We start from the raw sequence: 22,538 nt of genomic DNA on the forward strand, positions 1-22,538 counted from the left end.
TCTTTGGAAGTTGCTGAAATTTCTAACGACTTGGAAACTATTTTATAAAACTTTCGAGATTCATTATTTTTTTAAAGACTGTTCATTTAATTTGGAATGTAGGTCGAATAAAAATAATAAGATCTGAACTATTTTTACTAGGAGGACACAATTTCCTCACTAATTAACTGAATCTAAAATGACATCGTCTTTAAATTGGATTCGTTCAAGATCGTTAACGTTTTACTTCACTCGATTGCCATTATAAGTAAATTCTTGAATATCTACCAAAGCGAACACAGAAAGGACTTTCATAGAATGCATATTTACTTCGGTAGGTATTTTAGTGTCTATTTTTCTGTAGCGTGAGTTTAAACCACTAGCACCGCTGACAACGACACACTGAATTAATTAACCATATACCACACCGAACAACAGAGGTTTTATTAACTATAGAATATTTAACAATGAACTCTGTAACCTACCAAAAATGTACAGTCTGCACTAAGAATTGAAGTTCTATTCCTATCCCCAGAGCCACGGTAGATATGGTACTTTAAAAATAATGCCATCCGATCCCTCATTATTTGTCGCTAAAAGCTCGCCTCCGTCATTCTCAATTGCACCCTTTCCACAAATGGAAACAAAATCATCCGAAAGATGTCACGAAAGATAAAAATAGAATTTATTTATAGTCTCGGCCAGCACATTACTGGCAGGCTGACTTCGGGCCTGGCGCAGTCGGCACGTACTTCCCACTTCCTGCTTTTTATGAATGCTGATAGGACCGATGAATGCCTGACTTTATTGAATGCTCAGTTTTGCATGGGAAGCGGAGACAATGGGCAGTGGCCGCGACAAACTTCACACAATACGGACAATACCTTCGAAACTATTGAGTGCCGATATGAAACAATAACGCCACAAAAGAAATACATTTTTTTAAAGCAGAATAGGAATGGTAACAAACGAATTGTGTTCGACTATTACGAAGTTTGGTCTATAATTTGAAATAGTGTCAGTCATTACCGCATTCAATTTTAAACAGCCATTGTCTTGTTATACATTTATCTTTCTACCACACTATCGTTCTACCAACGAAATCCTTGTTAAGAAAATTCTTAATAAAGGCCTACAAAACATTGTATTAAATATAGACGATTCAAAGTAATAAAGCAAGATATTGCTGTTGAAATATCAAAATTTAATGACGAATTAGAATATTTCGATGTTTTCGATGTACGATGTCTCAGACATGTAGCAATATATAAATAACATCTTACATATCACGTAATGAATTATAAGCATTAGTCACCTTGAATTTATACCAATAACCTTCGGAAATGTTAATGTGAATAAGTCAATGAATCTATTAAATCTGGCGATGATCACTATAATCATACTGCCTTTGATAATAGGCAACCCGTAATTGAAGTCATATGATTTATTTCTCCAATTTCAAGGCAGATTATTTCAATGTACATCAGGAAATAAAAAATATATTTTTAGAAATTATTCAAAATACTTGTTACGTCAGACTTGATCATGTTTTTACTGTGGATAAAAACTAGATGTTAAACTTGTTTGTTTGCTTGCTTTCTCAAAACAATAAAACGTCGTAATCGATTCGTTAAACTGTCATTTAGATGCTTCAAAAAAATATAAAACGTTGTTCCTATGTGGAAACTTGAATCAAGTATAAACATAAAAAACCAGTTGTTGTCAAGCGGCAAATTACATACATAACAATACAATATCCGCATTAACGTATATTGATCTCATCTACATGCAAACAACCAAACCGTGTCGAGATCGATAGCACGTATCTACAGTGTGGTGACCCTGCACGCATGCTCACGCGCACACTCGCCGCGCAAAGCGCACGCAGCTCCACCACGTCAGCCGCTAGGGCTGTCGCGAACCGGAAAGTAATGCACGACACGTTGAAATGGTTAATAGTGAGACGAATCGTTAGTACCGACGGTATTCACCGGATTATATGCTCACTCGCCGATATTACGAAAGAATTCTAACTGGTATTTTATAACTGAGAGTAATGTACTATAAACTTATATAACCTGTGTATTCGATGTATTTATTGGAAAAGCATATTTAAAATAACTGAGAATTTAAAGATTAATAGTCGTGTTTTAAGAAGGAATATTTTAATCGAATGGCTTATGTAAATAATTACAAAACACTTAGGGCGCATCGTACATGGTAGTTGCTTGGAGTTCTAGGATTAATTATCGAAAACTAACATAACCGAGTGAACGAGATTTGAAGTGCCAAATACGTACATTCAATCGAAAAAACAAAACTCTAAGTAGCATTAAACTGCAATCATCAACCACGGCGATATTTTTAACACCCTCACTTTGTTATCAAAACTATTACACACTTGAAATCAAAACCAAAAAGCATTACCTATCAAATCTATAAAACTTCTATCAAAATGACGAGTCCTCAATAAAATGCCCAGTTATCTGATTACTACTGGTAAGGTAGGTGTCTGCCAGGGAACCGGTCTTGGCCCTCTCTCGATCGACCTACTCTCAATTATTCTTACAATCACATTGTATACATACTAAAGGTTTTACACGTGGGCCGTGAGCCACGTGACCGCTTACAATACTTAAAGGAAACACTTTTGAGACTTTGAAGCTAAATTAGGAGGAGAATTGTGATGATAAAGTTAGTCTAATGATTTATTAAAGTGGTAATGTGGATATTTTAAGTTTCTTTTTATTTCTAATCAAGTTTTGATGGAAGAAAAACTAATACTCACTTGTCTTTTGGATTTGGGTTATGCTTACTTTTTGGACATCATATTTCATATAGTTTTTAGTATGTTTTTGTGTAAAGTATCGAATTAAAAGTTATAACGATTGTCAGAAGCTGAATTTATTTAGTTGTTTTACTAATTTATTGCAGCACTGTCTTGATCTTCTACAAACTGGACATCAATATCTAGGGATTTATCTTTCTCATGACTCTTAGTTTATTTTCATCACTAAATAGAAAATGATTATGTATTAAAGTCATGTTTGTATCCGTGTATCACCGCAACAGCCTAATTAATCCACGGCATTACCCATTGTATAAATTAGGCATTAGCGTCACGGAATTAGCACAAATAATGTGTTTAATATACAAATCACACCAATCACTGATGTTCAATATTGAAACAAACATTTATTAATTAATAACAAATTATTCTAAATATCGTATGGTAATTTATAAGTATAATATGATGCATTAGTAATGCATCACATTCATGGCCAGAGAGTGGCCATTTGGTGTAGTGATAAGAATTGTGGTGGTTGTGAGTTCGATTCCCACTCAGGGTAAATGTATGTCGGAGGAGCACGATTATTTCTGTTGGAGTGTAATATTAAAATGTATGTATTTAGGAGTAAATGTGTCTATCAGTTGCCTAGTACTCGCAATAAAAGCTTTACTTAGTTTAAGGCTAGATGGCATTGTATGCAAGTTGCGGAATATTATATTATTACGTAATGTAAATTATAATTGGAAAAGATGTCGTCTTAATTGGACAAGACTGTACGCCTGTAAGAAAACGATTGAAGGACAATATTGTTGAGGAAAAGAAAGTAATTGTCACAGATAAGGATTGTTACGATGCTCGTTGACTGAGAGACGAAAACAACAAGCCTTAAATACCACTTTCGCACACAATTTATTTACAAAAATCATGGCAAGGCAAAATAATTCGTATAAAAAGCGAAATTAACTTTGATTCGGATTTTGTAAATTGTATGTACTATATGGATGAAGATAAAATAAAAGCAGACCTATCTACCCATATTCGGACCTACTTTAAGTAATTATATTCTATTGCCTAGTTCAAAATAATACACAATTAAAAGCGACAACATTATAATTAAGACATTTTCATCTTGCTAATGTGGTAAATATACGAAAATTACCACCGTTCCACTTAGTGCAGAATCTACTTAAACAGGGGAAACTTTGCAAGGTAAAGTTAAAAACAACATACCAAGCGATACTAATTATTCCGGGAAACTGTTAGGTTTCTGGCTACCAAAAGCTAACGAGAATACAAATTACACTTAATTGATAACGGAGCTTGATCACAGTCAAGATTTACACCATACAGCACCGTCAACGGTGGAAACAGTGGTATCGACGGCTTAATGTCAAAGACACAAGGTCCATTTTAGAAACTCGTTGTTACTACTGATGAATGGTCGAAAGAACACATATACTCCTCAGGAAGGCGGCTAAGCAACGGTACAACATGCCTTAAGGGCTGCACCAGATTTTAGATTGAAACGGTGTTCAAACAATAGGTCGTAAAGGTGCGCCTATCGACATTAATACTGGATATTGTTGGTTAGCTGCAACTGGTGCGAGATGATAACATGAAAGCCTACATCCAATACTTTATGACTTAAGTCCAGACCAAATATTGAAAACAGAACGTGTTCGAACAAAAAATTCGTGCCGTACTCGACAAGTCAAATAAAAATGTATGGGCTCCTATGAATCAACAGACAACAACAGCGTTTTAACCAAAGGATAGGATAAAACTGATTAAAAATTGTATGCATATTAAATAAAATATTTTATAAAAGACGTAGCAAACTGGGAAGTTGCTCTGATAATAATTGAAAACCGTGAGACGGGAAAGTATAGGTATTCAAAACAAGCTGATTTACTTAACACTTTAACAACAAATGCCATGAGAATGAAATGATTAAACAAGAAACAGGACATAACAGAACAATATTAAGTTACGATGGAGCCGAGAGAACTAGAGTTCATACTTCATATGATCAACAACTCGAACCCTAAAATTGTCGGCACGCAACAAATTCCACAACACACAACAAGTAACAGAGGCGACCCGACGCTTGTTAACCTGCCTGCTATTTGAATAGCTAACTAAATACTAAACATACGCAAAGCGAACAGTTTTTAGTTGTTTGCGCACCCTTAACAACACTAGAAATAAACTGAAATGCGACAGAATATTCCCGACGTTCACATTTCGGAGCTGGAGTTTTAAAAAAATATTTTGTTTTCGTTCGTTCCGGTAGAAGCATTTGAGTTTGTGGTTGAGGATGAGATGGGGTTAAATTATTGCAGCTTCGAATGTTTTAAGGATTTTGCTTTGTTAATGGTAAGTATCTACTTTGCGGAAGGTCCTTACAAATACAATCAAGTAATTGTGAAGCGTACCTCGAGTGCATTTACTCGAGGTACCCAAAAAATGATGACCGTGACAATATTGATTGCCCTCGATTTTTATTTTAAGTTTTTGTTATAATATCGGCTTCGGCAATCGGTTTATGAGATAGAATCTGATGAAAGACGTATAGACAGCGGGCCTCATTACCAGGGTTCTGTATTTACCCTTTGGGTACAGAACCTAAATTAAAAATTCTAATCCTTTGTCAGTTAATCTCAACGTACTGTGTGATGCTATGAAATTATTATAAATATTGGCATCCCGATGACTATTTTCTATAAAAAATACATTGCATAAAACTCTAGAAACAAATGCGAATTTAATAAAATATTTTCCATTCTACGAATGTAGATCGCGATGCGAATTCCATTCTACAAATTTAAAAGAATCTTACAATCGTTTTGTTAGCGATCGCTGTAGTTTTGTTGGACTTCCTTTGGCAGTTAGCCGCTATACATTATTTCAGAGCTAAATCCTCGCGTAATAAATATGAGGGTCTTGGCATCCCCGCAGGATAATGCTCTGGAGAAAAGAAACATTAACCTATCTACCGACCGCAGACAAAGACGAGAATTACACTTTATGAAGGAATTTAATAAAATTGCTCAAAGCTACCCAGATACTGTATCAAAGTAATTAAATATTATTAGAACGCGAGATATAAATTACTTTTATATACTAAATGAGGTACACGATGCTCTAATTCCAGAACAAGAATTAAAATTTAAAACAAAAAAAAGACAGTGAAATCTTCATAGAGGAACGATCATGTATAAAATGATAAAAGATAATCACACTAAACCTCCTTTGTTTGTTACTTAAGTATTGTGCAATAATATTTCTATTCAGCAAGAGCACTCGGAACCTACAGAAAGGTATTTAATTCCCGTAGAGCTGTTTTAAACCCACGCTGTGTTGAAAGCTTTCCGGGGAGTAAGAATCATACATGATTCTCTTAGTTTCTAAAGCTAGTCGATGCACAAACGTGGGCCTGACGTGTTTCTCTTTAGGCGGAAATGCGGATAGGGGAGCGAGTGTTGTGTTACAGTGACAAACGAAAATAATACCTTCGAACTACGGCGTGACTTTCATCTCTAGAGTATAGATTGCAGAAGGCTTGTACTATCAGGTGCTTTAATAAAATGGTGTGTCAGTAAGATTGTTATAAAGCTTTTGTTGTAATTATCCCACGATAGGTTTCGGTCAGGGCTTCTAATAATTCCCACGTTTACTTCTCGGATTTTTTGTGTTACTACCAGCAACTAAAGTTTTTTATCAGGATATTTTCTTGAGCCATGTCCAGTAGCGTTTGGGCCAACAATAGGCCAAATGATTGCGCTATTTTTTATAGAGCTATCTTTTATGACCGGCTATTACTGTTTTACTACTGACATGGATTATGTCGACGCCTCCGTCGCTAAAAAACAAATGTGTTCCTTCTACACTCATCGCGTTTTCGTAACGATTTTTTTCCGACACACAGATTGGATGAATTGCTTTTGCCGTAAGTAATTGGTTTTCGTCCGTCGGTCATACAAATTGATCAAATCAGGTTTGAGATTCTGATGTACTCTCGTTTCCATAAAACACTCAAGACTTTTTATGTTTAGATGTCTAATGATGAGGCTGTCAGGGAATCACAATAAATCCAGTGCTGCTCCAAATGCCAGGGGTGAGTGCATCGTTAGTATTCAGCCGGCGATGTACGTTAAAGTGTTAGTGATGAGTGCGAAGCCATATTGACCGAGTTTGTTCGGTTCGACGCTAGATAAATAGATGCTTGTAATGTTCCAACAGGGCTAACATGCCATATCGTTTAAATAGCATTAACACATTCTCTGGTTAAACAAATGCTTCAGTACTTTAGGTAAGTAAATACAAATATCATGAACAGTAGTAGACTAGAATAGAAACTAGTTGACATTTAATTAAATATTATTATTCAATTTATTTAATTTATATTTCGTAGGCCTGTCATTGTAGAACCTTAAAGAGATTAATTTTCGCTCTCAAAACTTGAACCCATATCAAAGCAAAAGTAAGACACCATTCACCATAGTTAAACACAGCGTGGCTATAGCGGTATACCTGTTTAATTATAAAACGAAGATACTACCCACAACTTTAAAATGTATGAAACACAACAATATAATACATCAAAATCCTAGAGACTGCAGTCCAAATTGCAATCGCGATGAACTCATAAATACAATATGCTACAAATTGCCGAGATTCTGTCTTAGAACAATATTTCTACAATTCCTGAGCTGGTAATTCAGTAATATGAAGTAACCCACATTTGTTTCAAGTAACTAACAAGATTTAGTAGCGGGAGCTTCTACAACAACTTACAACGTTATTTTAAAATTCTTCACTTCTATTATAAGTATCGTTTTAGCTCTGCTTTAGTAATAGGATAAATAAAATGCTGGCAATATGAGTGCTCGATTAGTACTTTTCGATTTCTCGTTATCAGTACCCAGTTGTTAAAACTTTAAAAACATGTTGCCATTCTAAGACGTTTCTTTTTCTATTTCTGTTCTAAGCTTCTGTTTCGAGAGATTTTTGTTATGAAAATCGTTTAACACACATTCATTTAACGTTCACTGATTAAAATCTGAACAGATGTTGATACGAGGTAATTAATTCTGCTGAAGGTGAAATTCTAACTGAGTGTTAGCCGGGGTATAGAACCTCTTGCCTCGTCTACATAATTCAGTGCGCTCGAGTTTTATCGCCGCTTTTATTGCAGGGAAGAGCTATCGAAACTACGTAAAGCTAGGTACTAGGTAGTTACTACACCAATCTTCCACAAAGGGCTCTCCTTGAGGCGAGCGACCTTCTCCTACATAATTCCGAACCGGCCCATCTCGGGTAGGTTTCGGCTAATATTAACCGTCGTCAAACCCCCCTTTATTTGAACCTTTTCTATATTTAAGCACATTGTTGGTCTGATTGGTGGTAGATTGAGGCGGGGTGGGTGAGGCTGGCAGTAACACGGCGTTACGCAACCGACGGATGTCCTCATTCCTCGTGAAGTACAGAAATATCTGTAGCCTCGGCCTGACCTGGCTGCGAGGCAGCAGTTGGCGCGGGCAATGTCGCTGAGGTCAATGCGAGAGGTTACATTCTAAATACACATTGATTCGTTACTAGAAGCAATTATTATTTTTATCTTAGAATGCCTTTGAGAAGCTAGTACTAGTTTCATTTATAATATTGGTATTTTCTGTTGAGATTCGGTGTCAGCGTCTCTATAATAGTCGAGCATTCATAAAATACAATGACCATTGGACAATCCCACATAACCGTACGAACACATTTAAAATTTTCATATTTGAAATTGCAATATTCCCAAGATGATTTTCTTTCGTTTCATTTTAATTTTTGCGTCGCTCGCTCCCTCTCGTGCCGGATACCAGACGTCAATACGAATAGGCCGGGGAACCTCTTAACGCGACCGCTGACAGCCTGCAAAAGCCTTGAATGCTCACTCTAATGCACGTCACACTGACAACTCACAATCACACCACTGACATTTTACGAACTGACACTTCCATACAAAGCCGGCGCTTGTTGGCGTATGTTTTTAATAACCTTTTAACGGATAGTGGCTGCAGAAATAATATTCAGTGCCATGTTTTCTGTTGAATGATTATGATGAAAAAGCTTTTTGATTTGGCTGTTTTTTTTTGTATATTATTTATTGTCGAGCTACTGAGAAGCGACGATATTTTTGTCATATTGGCCTGGATGTATTGGTGTCACTGGCAAAATATTTTTTCCACATAGAGATGAAATGTGAATAGGTCAACCCATTCTCGCGTACGTTCCTGCGTAAACTATTTTTAGAGATGACGTCGTTAACTGATTGAATATTTTAGTTTTTTCTCAAAAAGTGACTCCCGTATTCAATAATTTAATCCTTTTTCACAAACATTTAGGTCACATGCAAATAGACACCCAGAATTAGAAATGCTTGTCCTACAACCAATTATGCTTATCGGCATCAGAACATCGAAAATATACATTTTACTCATTAGATGTATTGATTGATTTAGGAATAAGGAGAATTTAGGGACAGTACAACAATAAGCCACAAAAAAGACAATAAAAATGAACTGTCAAAGTGTATAAAAAATTCTGTGAAACATGTCGCGTAACCTTGGTGTTGATGTGAGTTGTCAAAGTATGTCATTTATTTCCCTTTTTGCTGACGTTGCGATTGCGAAGGGAATTTGTGGGCCCTCGAGAAACATCGACTGGAGATGTGATTTATGATGTAATAGCTACGAGAATTGAATGTTTTTCAGCGATTTTCAAGTAAATTTTGTTATTGGAAACGAAGGTACTTTCACTTGCGGCAGGAGAGAATTATTGGAGGCATTCGTGGATATTCGTTACAGACGTATCGCTCGTGCGTGCGAGATTTGTCACACACGATACATGAGAAAATTTTAATTTGCTACATATTGAACTTTTACAAAACATCGTGATACTTTTGACAATACAAAACCATACCAGTTCTTCTTGTTTGCTTCCTAGGTGCGACAAAAGAATTAAGGCTCTTGGTATAGGTATAACCTGTCCACCTAAATACGAGATCATTGCTCGATTATTCTATATTTGGCAAATGGTTGCCATGGTTACCAATGCGAAGACGTATTCCTCGAAATAGTTATTTAGGTATTTTACTTGTAATCGTGCAAGTCTTATTTTTCCACGCACAGATACGACGAAACCAAAGGAAAAATATATTAATTTGTAATTAAGAAAGCGCATATGATATTAATTACCATATTCGCTTGAAATATGACAAATAAGCAAAATCTTTACAAAGATGTTACGAAAACAGTTTTATAACACCAATAGACAACGTTCAAATTTAATAATAAACTTTGTCTAAGGCCGCTCTTTCATAGTCAACTTTCTCTTTTCTTAACGACAATGATTTATAGTTTACGAACAACAAAGTTAATTCACTAACGATCCAATTTTTTGTTCATTGCTAATGTTACTAATGTAATTGAGTGTTTTGTAAAGAAACTAATTTCAATGATTAAGTAACGTGCAAATGATTAATGTGACATTCAATCTATTCTTCTGAAAGACGTAATTAAAACTTAAAGAAAATAGACTCGTAATAATTTAGTTTTTGTGGTAAAGAAGTTTTTCAGTGTTTATAAAAATGTTCGTTTATTTCCTTATTCTATTCTAGGAACTCTATTGATAACATGGATTTATTTTAATCAAAGAATCGATACACTTGAAACCAACGCTGAAACTTCTCGTCGAATACTTTGAATAAATATAAGCGAAAGTTTTCTGCATTTTTTATAAAGAAAAGTAAGGCAATACCTAAGTAAACGCTTTGACCTGCTTGCATCCCAATTTTAATAATGCAGCCTGATTGATTTTGTCCGAGCTTTAACACCATATTGCAAGCCGAATTAGGCCACGAAAAAATATTCTGAAAATTAATTTCAGTGCAAATATAATTAAACCTAGCAAAATATATTACTCCCTTGTAGGTAAACAATATGTGTGTAATAAGCACCTGTTCAAAAGCCCTACATGTTTAATAAGATACATTTATAAACAAAAACAGTCATAAAGTAAAGCCCAACCTCAAAGGGACGAAATTAATATCATAAGTCACCAGCTATTGACTTTACACAACCCAACCCTTTAATTACCACAGTTATTAATGAATGACCCTTTATTAAAGGCATATTCGCTTTTATTGGGGAAAATCGTTCATCAAATTCTTACCTTATCCGTATTCGGAAAGCTAAGGCTACTCAGCTACCCGGGTAGTTCAATCTTACCCGGTTACCCGGCTACCGGGATTACCCATATCGGATAATGAAACGTTGTGTCTATAGTCGTTGGTGCGAAGGGGTTTAAAATTAGACTATCTAATGAGGTATCAAAATACATCGTTACGTGAAGCAACACTATCCAAGGCCAGTTATTTGAGCGGTTGTTTATCGATGTGATAAGGGTTGGTTAAGGGATACTTTGTGTAATGGAAGCTTTATGTCAAGCAATTTTGGATGGGTTTTGTCAGGTTTCTAGTTCGTGTTTCGTTGTTTCTTAGTAATTTAGTTATATCATTCACTAGCTGTTGCCCGCGACTTCGTTCCCGTGGGTAGAAGATATAAGTTATGATTTATACCTGCCCTGTTTTTTCACATTTTCCATGGTACCTATCTTCGCTCCTATTAGTCGCAGCGTGATGGTTTATAGCCTAAAGCCTTCCTTGATTAACGGTCTATTCAACACAAAAATATTTTTTCAATTTGGACCAGTAGTGCCTGAGATTAGCGCGTTCAAACAATCAAACAAAGAAACTCTTCAGCTTTATATATTAGTAAAGAAGTAAAGATATAGATTAAGCATGCAATAAAATGTAAGATTTAAACTTATTTCCCTCTGTTTAAATAAAACAATTGCTTTATAAAAAAAAAGAGCTACAAATTCAACCCTTCAAGTGTTGACTGAAATGAAATTCCTATTTCAACCTTTCATTCACAACGAGAGCTTTTTTTATTTTCACATTCAGTACTAAACAACATTTAATTTAATTTAATACATTTAGGACCTAAAACAAATCAGATATATATTCAGTCGAGTTAAATCCTCTCTAACATAAGCATGTACTGCGTAAGTAATGCGTCGGCCTGGTTTAATGAGGTTTTAACTAAATAATGCTTAACCGCGGACATAAGGTAACCGAGCTCCAGAATTAATTACGGCGGTTACTTTTGCGTAGTTTAAGAATGTTGTTAACTTACACATGGGTTGGTTAAATTCGATTGAGAGGGGTTATAGAATTTCTGTGATTAAGTTACGAAAATGATAAGAGTGTTTTTGGTTATTTTTTCTTTACGAAATATTGTGGGTTGGATAGGATAAGAAGGAAAGCAGAGTTGAAGAAAAGCAGGATCTATCTTAATCTTCTCCAGTTTTTGTTAATGGATACCAGTTATTGCACAAAATGTTTGATGTTCCAAATTCCATTCAAAGTGGCAGGATATAAATTTTCAATCGCTATTCGGATTTAAAACTTAAGTTACGAACTCAAGATTTCATCTTTACTTTATTACAAGAGATAATAACAGTTACAGAATAAATAAAGTTCAGGATCCCAGCCCAAAGATCTGACCTACATTTTTGGGTACCGTAGTATCAGTGTAAAACCAAGTCATAACTCTAAAATTTAGGTCATGTATATTATTTTACAAGGATTTTTCTTGTTTCCCTTAATTTATTCTTCATTCTACGACTTTTATCGAATGAAAATAATAAATCTATTCTCGATTTATATTTATTCAGAATAGTATTTTTGTGGAGCAAATTTTTATATAGGCTTTTAGTTTATTTTTCTTACAATGTACCCTAAAAAGCTTTGTCCCAGCAAGAAGTCTTGCTATAACGCGTCTAAAAACTAGAAACAGGGTTGAGCTCATTAAAACCCCGTTATGACCTCAGCGGGCAAGATAAAAGACTTTTCTTAAAACAAACAACCATTTAAAGCGACTCATACAACGTCATACAATTCATACACGGCCATACACAAGTAGGTACAATGTGTCAACTTCGCCATTATGACTAATCAATCAAACAATTACTTGTGACAATGATAATTGACACCTTTTTTCTAGTTATGACATATTGACATACATTTTATCGTAAAGAAACCTAACCCAAACTTAGTCACTATGTCCGTACTTAAATGATTAATCATATCTATGAGGCCATTCGATTTACACTTATGTACTTACTAAAAAAAAGTAATTATATTCTCTAATTTAATATAACGAAACGTAAATTTATATAATGTTAGATAGTAGTTCCAATTATAGCTATTATGTCCTAACTAGCGCCACAGTAAGACTTGAAGGAGGACAGGAAGGAGAGGTTGGTATTGATAAGCCTCCTTTTATTTTAAAGATAATTCATTTTTTTCTATATTTATTGTAAGCCATAATCTGATGAATGAAAGCTATCGACTTAAAATAAAAAAATACAATGATATTTTTGACTAATCATCACCCATTAAAACGCTACCAACCAACGAAGTTAAACAGCAACTAGGTACATGATAAAAGCATAAACACGAACTTTGCAAACTATTAAAAAACCTCAAAACATCGCTGAGCTTTACAAAATAACTAGTTGGTAAAAAACGAGAACTCAAGCATTAACTGGTTACTCATTTGTAGACCTTCATCGCGACCCATTTACCTTTTGACAGTTCTCTTCGCGATATGAAAAGAAGCAACTAGTTAAACTGGTAGAAAGTTGAATTAAGTGTGTAATAATTAAAAATAACGATATGCGAACCTTAATATTTGTAAATGTTGTTACATTATAACGATTTGAAAGTAAACGCAAATAACTATAACATAACCGTTCCGTTGTGTAATATTAAATCATGGCTGAATGTTTATTCCGCGTTCAAACGAAACAAATTCGAATATCGAATAGATGGAATACAGCATAGAGTAAATAATTTTTGTAGCGTTCTATTTACAAAGTACGGTTGAATTCCTGTCAATAGAGATTTATTTTTTATTGAGAATTTATCGTTTGCTGATCGTTTTAATTGTTGAATGAAATTAAATGTTTTCAATACTAATCTCTTGCGACGACCATTCAGTTTTTTAACGAGTTTATAGGGAATAGCTACGTGAATGATGAACATTGATGAGATGAGTAAGTCCCATGTTGATGGCCCTACAACTCCGGTGCGATAGTAATGAATGGCCACTCCAACGAGATCGACAGTCAATGACATTAACCAGACATTGCTTCACAACTCTGCGCATTTAGTGGGAACACGTTAGACCACAATTGAGTGGTGACGGCTTGACACACTATCGCCTACAACCACAACAATAACCAGTTTCGTTTAAATCTTACATCTAGTAATGCAATGTTTTCGTTACAAACAAAATACCAACCGAACGACGATTTTATAGACACTAGCCCAATGGGCAATCACTTGAACATTAACATAAACACACACATATAACATTGGTTATTCACTATTTGATTCGTACACGTCACGAGGAGTTCGCGTTTTGTTTGAATATTGTTGACAGTAGGTGAAGCGACACGCGTGACGCCGCGACTAAGGCGGGGAGCGTACTGGCTGGCAGCGGCCGGCGAGCCCGCGCGGCCGTGCGCCGTCCCTACCGACTATGTTTACTAAGCGCTCTGTTCTACTACTGAGCACTGAAGGTGGCATAATGTTACATTGTTTTGATTCTGTTGACTAAGGTTAGGGTTATAAACAAACTAGAATTCAATTCTGAAATGCAGCTGGCATTTCACGTGCACGAAACGCACGAAAAACACTTTAATAAAAGAGAAAACTTCTCAAGGACGGCATGAGAGGGGAAAAAATCGTGCCATCACCCGCCTGTTTATATTATTACACAGTATCGTGGTCAATGTTTTATAATCCACCTTCCGAGCGTGGAGCGATCGAATCATGTTATGATAATATTATCCTACTGCTCAACACAACAATACGCTTAGGATTATCGTGAATAGAAGTGCTATAAAAACATAAAGGACCACGCCAGTCCTTCTGCCTTTTGCATAATGAAATAACGAAGTCGTGTCAGAATTGCATTGCAGAAAGAAATTGAAATTTACAAAGTCCTCAAGTGCTAACTTGTTGCTTGCTCATTACTTTTTACAATCTATTTATTTTTGCAAAAGCCCTAAACGACAACTGCGAATGTCCAGAGCAGCATCTAACAATAGCACATTGTGAGATTTTAGATCTCGAGCTCACTGTTTGCAATAATATTTATTTAAGTGAAGACGTCAGGGAAGCACAGATGGTACAAGAGGTTTATCATAGGATTGCAATAATACCAGGTGTGGGGAAAACTCGGTTGTACCCATAATATTGTTCTACAAAGCTAACAGTTACATAAAATAAATGTTTGGACACAAAGACCAGTCTCAAACGAGCCCCGTATTAAAGGACCAGGTAAATTCTTGCCTTTTTATCCGGGGCCGCGTTGCTAGGTGGAAAAAGGTTTTTATAGAGCCACAGTGAGAGTTTGCCTTCGTGGGTTCGACAAAAAACTAAATTAAGGACTAAATTACATTAGCATTATTCTGTATCACGTTCCGCGGAACCTGAAGTTAATATTAATAATATTTATAAGGGCCTGAGTAAAGTTGATGGGGATTTCTTTTTTGAGGCATATTTTTTAAAAAATCTTTTTGAAATTCAAATTTTAACCTGAAATGGCATCATTGACTCGTGTTAGGATTTTATAAGAATCTGTGATTCACATTTTTTTTGACACAGAATTATTAGACATCAAAATATAGAACTTCTATAAAGTAGGTGCTAATTTGCAAAAAATATTTATCGCGATAAAACAGTCTTCTTTCAGAGTTTCTCAAGTTCATTTGATAAGAATCTAATTTTCTTAGTTTATATCACTTAAATCTAATTACTAACAGAAGCTATTATTGTTTTCGAACACAAGAAATTCATTATATAAATTATAAATTCTAAAACATAAATATACCGTGTCCACGCTCTCTAGGCTCCTATGAAATGAATTTTTATTTCATAACGTCGAATGTAACCTGTTGTTGCTTCAATCTCGTAAACCCGATGTAGTTGCACGATTAACGGAATTTGTGTATCGAATACAAATGTTTTATACAATTTATGATTTCTTTCTAACTCAATACATTACTATTGAAAATGGAGAAACATATTTGAATTACTCATGAGTGTTATCGCAAAAATATGTTAAATGTCGTTGCTTTGACAGCTATAAAAACATAAAACGATAATTCTAAATTTAAATTGATTTTCTTTTTAATTAGACTGCTAGTGTGTCTGCCTAGTGATATAATTACCTCACCACGATAAGCCCGCTATATGCTTGTCAGGGGTTCGATCCCTGCGTAGAACAAGTATTTGTATGATCCACAAATGCTCTTTCTGAATCGTCGTGTGTAAAACCCATAAATAAACTTCTCATCATACAAAATAACTAGTTTTTCCCCTTTCAATCTTGACAAAATTCATCTAAACACCAGTATTTATAGCTTGTTTATTACAGACGAATATTTGCCGATCACCCCAATAAATTGACGCTTAACCCTAAACAGTTCTGCATTGCATAAAAACGTATCCATAAAACGCCACTTTAGTTCCTGGTAGAGTGTAATAAAATACCCATAAACGACAATACATTTCTAAATCGATCTACATATATATACATACATATAGTATGTTGGTATAATGGCACACCCTGTATCGGAAGAGGTCGGATCACTTTCTCTTTCCCGACTTACTTTGGTCCATAGCTGAGACTTACAGGGCCTCGATACTGCTATTTACAATGGATGAATGAATGACAATTGGATTGTATTTGAAACTATTAATATTATTTAAGCATTTTCGCCGACACAATAATTGAAAATTGATTATTCTGATCGTGAGAGTTCCGTCCCGTAATGAATTTCTAATTATTGTGTTGGACAAATGCTAAGGACAATACGAATAGTGTCATTTTAAGCCTTCCAGTCATTCATCGTCCATTGTAAATAGCAGAATTGGGTTCAGTAAGTAATTGTAAAGCATAGACGTTGTATGTCAAGTTTGGTTTTCCAATTCATCGTTTTGTAGTGAAAGACACGGTAACCGGTCAAGTTAGATCTGACTACACGGAGAAGAGAACTCGAAACAATCTGAGGGGTCGCTCCTGAGGTTCTCATTTAAAGTCCAGACATTTAGCCATTATTTAGCCTCCCACTTAGTCCACTCAGTCCAGTCTATGACTATTCTAACCATATCTTGTGGTATATCCCCAATTCACCTCGCCTCCACACTTTGGGTCATACTAATTCATCCTCCTTCGTTCCAGAAGTTATCGGACAAGTGAAAATCGTATCTCCCTTTGCATAAATATTTTTCAGTATACAAATATACATGAAAACGTTACGTTATTTAAATAAACACATCACGTGTACCTTTGTTACTTCAAAGCATTTAATTAAAGCGTACCGCGAATGTGTGAATTTGTTTTTATGTATTTTTGATGGTTTACGATGTGATACTAACATTATTACAGTTTATATGAATATTTAATAACGTATAATGTTATGTGTGATAATACTTCTTGTTTTCTTTTGTAACTTGTTCGAGTAGGATTGTAAATAATTTGTAAATGCTGAAGAAGAAAAATCTTGATTATTTTTTAGAGATATGGATCTCTTTTCCAATAATACGAGCCTCGTAATATCCCATTGCTAGGAAGTTATGTTTATATTTGTAAAGAAGTAAGTGTGTTTGATAATCATGGCTTTATAATCGGATACATTAATAATATTCAATGTTTCTAGCCTGGTTTTCCTCTAAAGCACTTATAATTATGATTAAATCTCACAAATCAAGTAAATCTGACAGTAATAAAATAACTGGAAAATTGTATAAACTTAGGTACGTTTATATACTTTTACGGGCTTTTTAACTTAAATATAAGTAGCTGATATGCGTGTAAACATTTGTTACAACATGCCCTTATAACTCAGGTCCTGGTGACACTAGATAACAATGTTTCCTGCAAGTAATGCCTCAACAAAAATACATAACACCAGAACAGATGGAAACAAAGGGAAGAGTTATTTGCGTTTCGTTTTCCCAATTTAAGCCTCGAAACGTACAGAAACATCGCTGGGAATCCCGTTAATGTGCGCTGTTTTAAATATTAAAGGATGCGCAGTGTGTTACTGTCTTTATTCCGGGTTATACTAAAACGGGGGGGGGGGGACGTTGAAGGTTATAAATGGGGAGTGCATGAAGGCTGAGTACATGCTTATGTATGTATTGTTTGTAAATCTTCATGGTATGGTAACCTTGCTTGACTTTTGCCTGTACCTATTGAGAAAACTAGCGATGGTCGTTGGATAAATTGTCATAATTTTTGTATGGATGATTTACTTTGCCGATATAATGCTTTGTCGATATTGTTTGAGTAAGGTTACATTCTTGGGGATCAATATTTATAAAATTATTAATCATCTGACTACCTTAAACATAAACGCTGAGTGTGGTTTATCTTTTGAACTACCCAAGCTCACAATACATGTCGCTATGAAATTGTATCCTGTATTTATCATCTGTTTAAAAATATTCAGTTAAGCCACAGAATATTATTGTAATGATTAAAACTATTGGTATATTATTAACATATCAATGTCTCAATGCAAACATTGTCCATATGTTGTTGATTTGGAAAAACCTCTTCGCAAGAACTGTCTTTTGAATTCATGGTATCATAAATGTGTCAACGCCGTTTTGGGAAGGCATATTACCATTTTGTCACTTTACTTAGCAATAAGGCAAAATGGTATATTGAAGAACAAGAGAGATTTATTTTAGTTTATTGGAAACACTTCAATTAAAAAAGATTTTTAGATTGCTAATTAGCTTTGGAATCCAAGTGCCTGAAAATAAATTTCAAAGGAATCTTAACTTAACTGATAAAAAAATACGCTTTCAAAATTTTAGCTCAATTTGAAACCAGGAAGTAGATCAAATTAACTGACAAGATTTTATTAGAGCCTGTAAAAATCTACACCATTTACTACAACCCAGTGATAATCTTAAATATTCATGTTGCTAAACACAATTGATATTAACCAAAGTCAGTTATTTAACACATAGTAAGAGGAAACTGGCTAAGGTAATATATTCTAGGAATTATATGTTGAGTGGAACCACAACGGAGGCATTCGATGTTCGTATCCTCTCCGATTCAAGGTCACATGACCACTACACGAGTAGCTACGTGACTTTATATTCTATTAGGTTCCTAGATGTGATAAAACGGTGTATTTTATATCTTTGAATATTTGAGGTTGAGTTGAGGTATATAAAGTAATAGTTTGGATCATAAGAGTCAAGATATCTCATCTTAAGGGGTGTTTCTAGTGAAGCGATTTGGTAGACTGGAGTTTAAAGAACAGGGCCGCGTTTATGATAATTAGCATCTAATTTTTTTTTAATTATTTAGGTAAAAGAGCGCTATTCTCGATTACAAACTTATTTACCGGTTGGCGATTTGTTGTAAAATGTTCTTGTTTTTAGATGAAAACAAATTGAATAGAATCAACACCGCATGGTTCAAACAAGATGTATAGTACTGCGATTTGGTAATCTCAGATCGTTCTCTACGTCTTTTAGCTTCACATCAATGGAACAAAAAAAACGCACTTTTTAATTCTGTTAACAAGAATATCAAAATTCGTTCCCAACTATGTTTAGCGTCAAAAGCAAGTAGTTTGAAGCTTTACATAATGAAGTTATGACAATCAAACAATTTAAACAACTCAGTCAAAAATACAAAGCATTAGAGAGCCTGCGACCAAATTGTTAGAATAACAAAAATCAGGAAGTTCGTAATGGTGTCAAAAGGTGCGCCGGCGCATGTCACACGCCCGACCGTGGAGGATTGATACTTTGCCATAAATGTTATATTAAATGACACGTTTGTGTTGATGAGTAATGTTTGTAAAACGCTAGAATTAACAGGAAAATAAAGACAATAATCATTGTTGGATTTATTTTCCTGTTTATTGGAACAATTATTATTTGGGTCCTCTGTAAGGAGAGACAAGTATGTATTTTTGTAAAGAGTTAATCTTTTGACTATTAAAAATTTGAATTTAAAGTAAATAAAAGAACTTTACAAGTAAATTATGTTCTTTATGACTCTATAAAAATGATACAGTCAAAGACTAAAAACTATCTTTTAAATTTCATTCAAAGTTTGCTTTAATTTTGGTACATCCTGATACATTACAACGCTCATCAGCAGGATATTGGTATTCCCCTAGTTTACTTACTAATTTTACGCTTTTCTACTGCAATCTGAGTGTATTTAGCTGTCTACATATTACGCAATAACAACCGTTCATTGTTTGAGAATGTTTACATTTTAATTAATACTTGGGAAATAGCGTAATTAAAAAGAAAATGCTGTAAACAGAATATCGAAAATCTTTTCGGAATATGGAACTACTAGCGCCTGCCCGCGACTTCGTCCCCGTGGGTAGAAGTTATAAGTTATGATTTATACCCGCCCTGTTTTTTTCACATTTTCCATTGTATCTTCGCTCCTATTAGTCGCATCGTGATGGTTTATAGCCTAAAGCCTTCCTCGATGAATGGTCTATTCAATACAAAAATATTTTTTCAATTTGGACCAGTAGTTCCTGAGATTAGCGCGTTCAACAAACAAACAAACAAACTCTTCAGCTTTATATATTAGAATATATTATTTCTTAAAAAGGAATAAAAACCCTTTTAACAATAGATTAACTATACAGGACTTGTTTATTTTGACAAACAGGAGTAACCGACCCTTAAATACATCGTATAAAAGGAACTTGCGATGGATATCGTAATCTAGTTTCAACCAATGGTTTTATTTGCGAAATCGGAGATGAAATGATGTTTGTGAAATGATGAATTAAATGTTAATATAGCACCGATTATTCATGCACCAATGTTTTATTCAATTATAGCGTACAAATTACAAATTATTTCAACTATAGCGTACAAAACTATCCGCCCTGATGCCTATTGGAGTCTAAAACACTTTAAAATTATTATTTTTTGTGTTTCTTTTACTCACCAGATTGATTACAACACATCTTCGACCTTCTCGCACTATCACATACTAAAATTCATTCACTGCACAAACTACCATCTTCATATATACACAACCACATTACTCATCACAGTATTTTCGACCTTCGATTGCATAATTACTTCTTTTTATTTCTCTGTAGTTAGCGTCGTTCGCCATTGTTATCATATTCACAGGTCATAATTCATAAACCATAGTACAGACACAACATACCAACATAAGAATAAGACTTCAGACGACTTCCAACATGGCACAGATTAATAACTTTTATCTGATTGTTGCCATGCCATTTTAATATACCTTTTTAATGCTAGTTACGCACATGCAGATATTACATGATTTAATATTCTATTTATTTACTTTGTTCTATGTATATGTAATTTTAACATTATATTTATTTTATTTTAATCTATATATATATACTACCGATTTGACGTCATCACGTTAGGACGTCGGCTATCGCTGAAAATCAGCGCTGTGACTCTGTCTCTCTCAGGGTTGCAGCATTAAGCTGAGCGACGGCCGTATTGCGTGTTTGCGACGCATATTCTTACCTTAATGTCTCAATTTTGTACAATTCGTCCTTATGTATTTCTGGGTCACAAGCACGTAATAAAAGTTATTTTCTTTCTTTCTTCTTTCAGATGCTCTGTAGAAAGTCATGGTAAGAATTAAGGAATTTAACCCTTATGTCGCGAGGTTTCACAAACATTCAGTTCACAGGCTATAAAACAGCCAGAGTTTTCAGTAGTTTCACAAATGATTGTCCTATACGGGGATAAATGGTAAGTTGGAGTCTGTTATTATTATAACTATCTAGTGGACTGACCTGGTATTTCTTGATGGAGTCCATTTGTTCCTTGCTGACATTGTCGTGTGCTGGCGGGCGCGGCGGCGCGTCCCTCGCCGTGTCGCGCGGAGGCACCGCCGGCGCCACTGTCTTCGCTGTACCGTTCACCTGCTACAAGTAAGACATGTTATAAAGATTTTTAATACTGAATCTTAGAAAAATTGGATGGGGGCAAATCCTGATATGAATAGGATGCTAATAGGCATCTTACATGAAACTACTTTTACGGATTTTATCGCGGTTTAATTTTAGATTTTAGTTCCCGACATTTCGAAACCTTTGCAGGTATCATGGTCACGGGCAGACTGCCCGTCTGCCCGTGACCATGATACCTGCAAAGGTTTACCCATAAAAGTAGTTTCATTTCAATGTCTAACATTCGCGTAAACCTAAGAAACCACTAGGCATCTTAAAGTTTTGGAAAAAATAACCTTATTCTTGTTTTTATTTCATAAAAAATTGTTACCATTTTTTCTCACAATATCAGCCTGTATTTCTCTACCATAGGCCAAAGGCCTATTATAATAAAGAAACTAAAGATATTCATTTAAGTTACTAAATTTTATCAATGAAGGAAACATCTTCCGTCTTCAGAATTCAGAAATTCATAACGTTAAATTGAAAGCTTCGGCAATCTACTTCTGAAGAGATCTTCGGTACAAAATGAATTGCCCTTGGAGACCAATTAGTTTCATTCAATCAACTTGTATTGAATTATTTTATAATAACCTAAATACACCATTATTCGTGTATTCAAAAACTTTTG

The 22,538-nt window shown here is 34.8% G+C and overlaps 1 protein-coding gene across 6 annotated transcripts in view; it reads right to left on the bottom strand.

Moving 5' to 3' along the window:
• The window catches only part of LOC113503731 (MAGUK p55 subfamily member 5-like), a 142,078-nt gene that overhangs the window by 41,252 nt on the left and 78,288 nt on the right, over positions 1-22,538 (bottom strand). For 5 of the 6 annotated variants that reach the window (XM_026885812.1, XM_026885809.1, XM_026885813.1 and 2 more), the window contains one exon: positions 21,752-21,883. In XM_026885812.1, coding sequence (XP_026741613.1) covers positions 21,752-21,883 — 132 coding nt within the window. The remainder of the gene's footprint in view (positions 1-21,751; positions 21,884-22,538) is intronic. The other variant, XM_026885814.1, reaches the window with a different exon arrangement.

This window comes from Trichoplusia ni, chromosome 20 (genome assembly GCF_003590095.1).
Source record: "Trichoplusia ni isolate ovarian cell line Hi5 chromosome 20, tn1, whole genome shotgun sequence".
NCBI classification, from domain to species: Eukaryota; Metazoa; Arthropoda; class Insecta; order Lepidoptera; family Noctuidae; genus Trichoplusia; species Trichoplusia ni.